At 35.8% G+C, this 9,568-nt stretch overlaps 1 protein-coding gene across 1 annotated transcript in view; it reads right to left on the reverse strand.

Moving 5' to 3' along the window:
• Positions 1 to 9,568, reverse strand: part of KNDC1 (kinase non-catalytic C-lobe domain containing 1) — a 109,470-nt gene that overhangs the window by 31,463 nt on the left and 68,439 nt on the right. Inside the window, exons 7-9 of the mRNA XM_035897422.1 lie at positions 8,232 to 8,378; positions 5,978 to 6,095; positions 4,604 to 5,625 (exon numbers count right to left, since the gene is read on the reverse strand). Coding sequence (XP_035753315.1) covers positions 4,604 to 5,625; positions 5,978 to 6,095; positions 8,232 to 8,378 — 1,287 coding nt within the window. The remainder of the gene's footprint in view (positions 1 to 4,603; positions 5,626 to 5,977; positions 6,096 to 8,231; positions 8,379 to 9,568) is intronic.

Consider the following 9,568-nt stretch of genomic DNA (forward strand, 5'->3'; position numbering starts at 1 on the left):
TTATTTAGGCATTTGGGTCAGGTTTCGTTGTTCTGTTTTTAAACATGCAAGTCTGATTCATAGTTATTAAGATTTCCTACTACTTCAAAAAAACCCCACTCAGCCACCAAGAAAAAAATAATCTGAAGTGCAAGAAAACATATGATTAAAATTTTTCATCAAACTGCCTGTAGCACACGTGGTTTCTTAACTATCTATCCAGACATTTTAGCAAAGCAAGCTCAAGGCAACTGCTCAGGATCCATAAGGCCTCAAGTCCACTTCATTTAAAGCATTATTTTAATATAGATATAAAACATTAATAAGTGTTATCACCAGTGAAATTGTACCAAAGAGCAAACAAAAATCATAATCCAGTGCCTCTTCCTGAAATTTTTTCTTCATGTTCTAAAATAGACCTTTTCATAACATAAATTATATGACCCAGTTTTTAAAATAAGAAAATGCTTTTCACAGCACAGAAGTTTTGACAGAAAATATGAAAAAGCCACATGACTGATTATTGCCTGTAGCTACCTACCAGTGACATTTTGTTGGATGCCAAAAAAATAACTTTTTCAACAAGTGAGGTTTAAAATGCTATGTTTTTTCTTGAGTGCTGCAAAGATCATTTAACAGATCTTTTATTTCATTGTTGGTACCAGAATTGTAAACCCAAAACTTTTCAAAGCATTCAGACTATGCCAACGTACTGTATTTTATGAACATAACGCTGGCATATTTTAAACAGCCAAAGCAAGCAAGATTTTCATTATTCTTTTCTTAGTAAGTGCTATTCTGGGAATAGACAACTTTCCTTTCCTTCAAGTGTTATTCCCCCAGTGTTCAAGTGTCATTGTCTAGCTACATGTCTTTTCACTTCTCTCATGCTTGACCGGGTATGAATGACCAACAGGAAACAAATGTGCATACGCCAGGTTCCCATTAACCCTTCCCATGAAAAGGCCATAGCATTTGAATCACAGAGAAACATTAAAAAGCATTAGAGATGAGACACACCTGATTGGAATGAAATTGGTTAGAGAAATAAAAGATCCCCACTCAAACTTGAAGTGAAAAATATTTATTTATGGCATGCAAAACTATAAAAATTACTAGGAAAACCCTCACAAGATACATTGCAGTAGCCAGACAAAAGCAAGCAAGTATTTTTAGTAACGCTTACTAGCAGTAAAGCACACAACATTAAGAAGCAGTGGTGGGGTATTAGAAAAATATTGTCCACTGGAGAAGTATTATTGACAGGTAAGAAAAATTGTCTGTTCTCCAGAGTAGACAAGGTTGATCTTCAACCGGATGGGACTGGTATTGCACTTTCTCTAAAGAACAAGAAATATTTAAAGAGATGCTAGAGATACTATTCTAAAAGCTCTGTTTGCTGCAGTCATGCTTATCTGTCACAGAAAACTAGTGAACGAGCAGCGCTGCAAATCTTCTGAGGTGTTTTCCATTTAACCCAGAAGATATAAATCACATTAGTTGGGGCTTCACACTTTTTGTGCCTTTTCAGTAAATGAACAAACTCTCGGACTCAACTTGTAGCTTCTTAAAAAAAGAAAAAAATCAAACATTTTTAGGTATTTGGTAAAATTCTGGCACTTGTACAGAGACATCAGTTGTAACTTTTTCATAGTATGGCTTTATTTTTGCAACTGTCAGGAGGTAAGACAGAGGCAGAAACTGTTGTTTCAGAAGCCTCAGGAATAAAAATCTGTTTTCCAGAGGAGGAAAAAGAAGCTGAAAACACTAAAAAGAATGAGAAAAAACAAACAAAGATTACCAGGCTAGAAGCTCAGCATTTCAGGGAACAGCCAGCCATTTCAGAAACTTAGGTGTTGCTCACAGATGTTGATATATTTAAATGCTTTTTTTCCTCCCTATAGCAGTTAAATAATCAGTTTTTTGTTTGGTGGGGGGTTTTGTGGTGGGTTTTTTTTGTTTGGTTGGTTTTTAAGACCAACTCAGGATTTTAACAAGCTCTAAAGAGCATAGTATTTTTATGTAGCAGAACCTCAACATTTGCTGGGACGCTTAAAAAAGAAAATAGAGCGTGAGTCTATCAAACTTTTCTTCCACTGAAACACTGCTATAAAACTCTTGGTTTCATAAACAATAACCACCCTGCTGTCTTCATTTCAGATCATACGTATTACAACACTGCTTATTAGGGTAACTGGAATAATAGTTACCTTTTCTAATTCACTCTGATTGTCCTGAATTCAGTGGGAGCAGGATAACCTCATTTAGTCTACTAAGAGCCTACTAAGTTGGAAGAATGAAATTCTGTTCAGGCTGAAAGAACACTTTATTTAAACTGATGATGAAATATTTGAAGAAAAAGAGGATTTTAGAAGAATGGCAGAATAGCCTGAAAACATATTTTGGTTTACTTCTCTGTGAGCCAATCTCAAGTGCTCTTGCAGGAAAAGCGAACAGGACTTCCATTATAGCGTTTAAATAGTGTAAGAATTTTGGGAAACTACAATTCTGAGGAAGATTATTTTCTTGAAAGTATCTTCACCTACCCAGACTTAAACCATTGTCCTGATAATCCAGTAAGGACAGAATATTGGTTTTATTTGAACAGATTTTTCCTCCTTAAAGAATCCCTATCAATAAACTCAATTTATTCTTAAGTAATGGCGGCTTATTCACCACACCTCTCTAGTTAACACAGAGGCTTAAGTAAGCCCATTTCCACCTCAAGGCAAGTGACTTAAGTGTGGTACCTTTATTTCTTGGAATGAAAAAAAAAGCAAAACAAAACAACAAACCAGCTGCAGTGGTTTTTATAGTGGTCTGATGGCCTTAGCCATCCTCTTCATGACAAATAACAGGAAAATTAATTCCTAGGTTTGCACAGTTTAGCATAAAAAACCACCCCTCCATTCAGAAAAAAAGAGAGATTTGCCCATAATATGAAAGACAGTTGTTTCTGTTGCTTGAATACTAAGACATATATAGATTTCTGTATACTAACAAGCTTTCTCACAAGAAGTCAGTGACTGAAATTGCTATGATCTTGTTAGAAATACAAGCACATCTACCAAATGAAGCAGGTTCATGTAAATCTAGAGTAACAAATGACATAGTAAAAGCAGACGACTTTGGAATGATTATAAACCTGATTATTACTTTTCACACTCTTCTGAATATGTAAGGTTGCATAGAGAAGAAAAAAAAAATGTGTCTGCAATAATGGACCTTCTCCCAGAGTCTGAAGAATGAACCTGCAGGATTTAAAAACCAAATAAAGGACTCAATACGCATACAATGAGTAACTCCCTCAGAGAGCAAAACCATGCCATGTGGTACTTATCCATATTTACTATCCTTCTGCACTATGAATTTAATAAGTGCACATTACTAAAGGAAGAAGAGACAGGAAAGGGAAAAAAGCAGTTAGAACAGAATTTTTGATGCTGCATTAATTTTTTTAGCTGTGATGAATCAAAGGATCTTTACACACTTGACAGTCCTAGGTTACTACTCCAGTAGAGGTGTTTGGGCAAGGTGAAAAGAGGGATGGCTGCAGACTGAAAATAACCCTAGATGCCACTGCATGGATGGTTGGAAGACTGGCTATTCGGCAAGGAGAACAAGGCTGAGTTATTAGTTGACAAGTAAGGAAAAAACCCCAACATCTTCCCCTAAGCATAATTTCTGGAAATGAAGTGTGTAAGTTTGTGCTGCTCATTTTTATCAAGTCACAGCAAGGCTGGAGAAGCATCAGCTATCCTGCATTTTTAGCAGCAGCTCTCCTATCACATGGATTGTTCACATCTCTGAGTGTGGCACAAAAGAAAACCATCTAGTCAGAGACCAAACTTGTCCACCCTGAAAATATGTAATTTGAGCAGAGACGAGACCATACTACACTATCTATCAACAAATTCTAGTAGACTAATACCAGCTCTGCCTCTTCTTATTTGGCTATTTATAAAGATGAAATGCTTGAGACAACATATCCATCATATTGTGCACGCATTTGAATTCTTTCATGAAATATACATAACAAACACAGAGGCGGTAATTTAAGAACACAGAACAGATACAGCATATGTACAATTTTCAAAAACTTAAATGCACGTGTAGATAAAAAAAAAAGTGGAGTATTTTCACCTCCCGAAGCAGATGGGATATTGCCATTGATTTCAGTGAGGTCAGGTTTACAGTCAGGAACTCTGCAATTTTCATAAGCACCTGGGAGGCCCACTGGAAGGTAGTGAACTTTATGCACTGACAGTAATGTAGAGAGTTAAAAATCTACATATGCTTTGGTAATGGTCTCTTACAAATGTAATCGACTATTAAGTATGCTGCTCTAACACACTACTCTGAATACTCCATCTGTAAAAAAAAGAAGTAAAATTAAAGTTGCTTTTGCAATAGCATAAATTTCACTGTACCACTTTACTTTTAAAGAGGAAAAAGGGATCACCATGTTTCCAATATTAACTCTTAAATTGTGCAGACTAGCAAAATTTGATTTGCCAGGATGCTAAAGGGGGTGAGGGGGGAAACAATCACACAGTATTTAAGTCATTTCATCTCCACATAAGTGACTACAGCAACTATATAATGAAGACTTTATTTTTACTACCTGCTCATTACTTTTGATTTCTGACCCTCTGCCTCCACAAAGATTATCTTCATTATTGTTTGCGCTCATCGCATCGTTGCTTAATTCTGGAGACCTAATTAGGTTTGATCCATATCTGTTCCCACTGGGTTTTGTCGTTAACACTGACGTCATCTTGTTAAAATGTGGTAAAGAATTTTCATTTGACCCTTGAAAAGTTTCAGAAGAGTCTTCCAACGCCATGTAATTGTCTAGCATTTTTGCTCCAGCAACTGATTGATTTGGGCCTTTTAGCATGCCGGCTGTATTTGGCATTTCAGAGGTAGCATCAGAACAGTCTTCTTTGTGATCAGATGAAGCAAAACCTATCTTTTTACCGTTAATAAGTGACATATGTTCTTCTAGATTCATGCCAGACACCTGTGTGCATACACATGGAGCTTCTAAATGAAGATCATTAACCTGGTGATTCTTTGGTTCTATTTTTGGTGGACTACTAATAGCAAATGAATTAAGATTTCCCTTTGAAAAAGCAACCTCATTATTATTTTCTAGAGGTAGTGACTCTTGTGTTAGCAAGTGATTTTTCCTAGCTAGTGGTCCACTGTTGGTTACAGAAGTAAAAAAGTTATTTGTATCTGCAGGTTCAAGTGGTAGCTTTGGAAAGGTTTTAATTTTTCTCAGAGAACCTTTCTTAAAAATGCCATCTCTCTCCAGGTCAGTAACACATGATTTTATGTCCAAAGCAACACTAGCAAAACTATCAGTATACACTGCATGTTTGTCCTCTTCTTTGCTCTTTGTAGCTTCAGTTGCAAGTTGAGAGTGTTGAGTTTTCTCATTATCCAGATCAATTTGCATTTCCTTTAAACCACTTTCTCTGCCAGTCACCATAGTAACTACAGAAGAGTCCTTATGACAGGTAGCTGTCACATCTTCCACTGCAGATGAGTCACCTGCTATGTTGTTTTTCTCATTTGAATATAATTTAGATCCCAAACTTCTCTGACACATTCTTCCCTTCCACATGTTATCACAGACATCTAGATGCAAAAAACAGATGCTTATATTAAATGTGTATTTAAACCTTCTAATCCTTCCTATTAGATCTTAATATTGTTTTTTGTGCCACTGCTGTTACGTACCTTCAGTATGTTACAAATTAATTATTTCTGGACAAATCACTTTTAATCATAAAGGACACTCTAAATATAATAATGATGTTCACTAAGAGTCATATGTCCCCTACTCCCCACCCCCAATCCACAAATATTTAATAATGACTTTTTGATATGTGGAAAGGAATCTATAACAGGAAAGTACACAGAGTATTTTAAAAATCATTAGGTATGTCAGGCAATCTAAAATTCTAGGTTAAATACATTTTAAGGTTACCTTGAGAAGCACCAAATGATTCAATTGAAAGAACCCTTCTTCCAACAGCAGACAGGCTTCGACAAATATTACTTGATGAAGCAATCTTCAGTTTTTCTTCACATAATGACAAAATGCTCTAGAGAAAATTAGTGTTAAATATTTATTTATTAATGAATAGATCTGTGAATTTTGACTAAAATGAATCATGTTAACTCACACAGTACATCTGAATTTATAGGATGCTACACTGGAGGTCTTTATTGCACTGTTCATTATACTGTGTGTTTCTATTATGTGGATTAATTAATTTCTTATTTTTACCATGGGCTATCATGAAATTATTTAATACAGTTAGAGTTCTAGCCTACAGTTAGAAAACTAAGAACAACTGATAAAAATCAATAATCTTAGATGTTATCCTTTATGAACAACATACTGAAAATGTAAAAAGCTAGAGTGTGTATTTTTTCAACAGCCAGTGATTCCCTTGAATTGACTGACATAGGATGATGAATGTTTTTGTTACTGAAGTTACATTAAAAGTAAATTCTGAATATTAAAAAACCTGCAAAATACAGATATCTAGAAAGCACTATTCCCAATTAGAGAAAGCAATCATTATCAGATCACAAGAAGAAACAGTATTACACATCTCTAACATGTAGCCTGAACATCATTTGATGGCATTATCACTGGTCTCACACACAATTAACTACAGACATTCACACATTTAAAAACCTGTCACCATGGGCAGGAAGTAGAAGAGAGCTGCCTCTCCAAATGCATCCCACTGTTTCCTCAGTAACTGTTCTTAGATAAACACTGAAGAGACCTCATACAGCTCTGAGGAGCTGCTCTTACTTCCCCATTAACCTGCTCAACTGCTCTACTGCTGTTGTGAATGGAAGGAAGAAAATGGCTCTGTTGGTTCACATATCACAATGAAGAAGGACAGAAAAAAGTGAGACAGATATCCAGCTGTGCTGAAGCCTAGTGAAAAGCCTAGAAAAGTCTATGGGTTTTCTCTCCAAATAGGTCCCCCCACTCCTTTCCACCCAAGAAAGAGCCCAGTGGAAAAGGAAAGCAAAAGAGAACAAGTCACAAAGTGACCTTCATATATTACCCTAGACCAGCCTTGACCCACTCTATTTTGGGGCTGATGTAAGTAGTCAGCAATACCTTTCAGGGACTATAGACCAACTGGAGATGACAGGCAGTGCTATACAGTCCCCTTCCTGACTATGCTCAGAAGTAAATGAATAGAAATACAGGAGTTGATGAAGTAGGCTTTACGTCAGGAATGGTCTCCTGCTTGGGCAGTCCTCAACCAGGGAGCTAATATTATTTGCTTTATAAAAATGAATCTATTAATTCATCTGTTGTAGCACCCTGTCTGCAAAGTATTGATTATAGGTGCTATACCATTTAGAACATACACTATCAGTTCCAGAAAAAACAAAACAAAACAGAAAAGTAGATAGCACTATTCTGAAGTAGAAGAACTGAATCCAAGAAAGGTCGCATTTGGATAACTGCTATTCTCTGGCTACAGTCTGAAAGTCTGCAAAAACAAGGCATTAAAGCTAAACTTTGACACATCAATGTCAAATAATGCTGTATGAGGTAACCAACATTTAGAATACAAATTATTTGAAAACATTATCTTGAAAAATCCTACATATCTTCAAATTCGTTCTAAAAATGAAAGGTAAAGTAAGAGGCTAACCGGAATAAAATACAAACCCAATTAAGATATCTAATCAAATACTACTAAACTTCTAACTACTTTTTCTGTAAATATATAGTAGTAATGCTTTGAGCAACACTGCTTTGAACATGCCAAGAAACAGAGGTTTCCTGAGACATGGCTCCCTCCATCCCCTTCTTCAATGCAATCCAAACATCATTTGAGACACCATACAAATTTCACAGCATAATGCCTATGCTCTTACTTCTAAGAACTCTCCCTCTCTCTGTAAACTAAATATTAAATGGGAAGGAACAGTTAATGAGAAAATTTAGATTCACAAATGTATTCACCCAACCTTCTTAAAAATTGGAATCACTGTAAAACATTTACATTTGTTTTTCAGGTTGTATCTGCATTAGAGTAGGAAGAAAGAAGAATTTCTGCTGAGTCTGGGAAAACCTCAGCTTTCTTGCAAAATCTGAGTATATTACATATAAAGACCATCTCTCTATTAATGAGCACATATACAGAAATATTTTTGTCACTTTTTTTTAAACAGAAAATTGTGTAGGGCTGTTTTACCTCAATATCTGGCCTATTTTCAGGATTCTCTTCTTGCATTTGTTCCAGCAGAGCATGCAGATCTTGCCCAAATTCTGATTCTGTCTCAGGTTCTACTATATATTCTATTGCTGCTTTCAACGTTGCACCCAAAGAATAGATGTGTGCCTGCATGAAGTTAAAAAAAATAAAATTTTAAAAAAAAGCGGCATTAAACACGGTACCAATTTTTTCCTCTCCTTACATTGTTTGCATTTTTATAACAGGTTACTGGAAAGTTGGTTTAATTTAAACAGGAGGAATGAGAAACAAGCTTCAGTCCTGCTTTGGGGGATATGCTTATTGCAGACAAAAAGAAATAACCCTGTGAGGTCCAGCTTTTTCTTCTCTTTTTCTTCCTCACCAATAATCAACCTTGTGATGAGCTCAAATAAAAATGGAGGTGAGCCAACAACTTTCTTAAATCTAGTGCTAATGCATTCGATTTACCATACAACACAGCTACCTCTTAATTTTAGAAGTTTTCTGCTTCTTAAAAAAACCTAAACAAACAACCTTTTCAGATCTGCTTTAGTCGTGATGGTAATTTATCCATGATGGCTTGCATTTTATTTTTATGTTCCATTTGGACAACACAATTCAGTAAAATTTATAACCAAGATTATAAGTGCAAGTTGTATAAACATTTCAGCAGCAATGCAATACAGCCAGGAATTCAAGTGTACTGAACACTGGCCTCATGTTTACAAATACGTAAATAAATAAAAGAACGACCAGATTTGTACCTTAAATTTGGTTGACTAATGCATTTGCTATATGCTTTACTATTTTTCGCCCTAGAAAGAGGATTGACTCTAAGGTCAAAAGTAATTTCCTTCCTCCACTCCCCCCAATTTTCTGATTAAGGTGTATTATTGTCTCTAAATGGTATGAAGGGGAGAAGACTGTTCCACTTCTCTCCCCTTCCTCCATACCCCCACCAAATGAAGAAAGCATAAACTAGCGCTGACTGCTGGATCTAAAGCCTTAATTTACCCTTGGGACATACATCAAGATTAGGACAAAGGTCACAAAACCAAACCATATATCATCTAATCTAGAAAGAAAAGATCAACAATTTTTTTTGCAAAGCAGTAATTTCAGTCTCAAGTTCTACAACATTATACAAGTTCACCGTTAAGCAGAAGAGGTAACTGAAGACTTTTGTTTTTCTTTTGAGAATCTTAGAGGAACTCAGACAGGAATTGTTATGATTTTTATTTTGATTTAGCAGAAGAATGAACGCTGTTCACCTACTCCGAGAGTAAGGGTTACTTCTCTCCCTGGCCCACCGCCCTCACCACATTATGCTACCATAA

Source organism: Egretta garzetta, unplaced genomic scaffold (genome assembly GCF_000687185.1).
Source record: "Egretta garzetta isolate BGI_Z169 unplaced genomic scaffold, ASM68718v1 scaffold56, whole genome shotgun sequence".
Taxonomy (NCBI): Eukaryota; Metazoa; Chordata; class Aves; order Pelecaniformes; family Ardeidae; genus Egretta; species Egretta garzetta.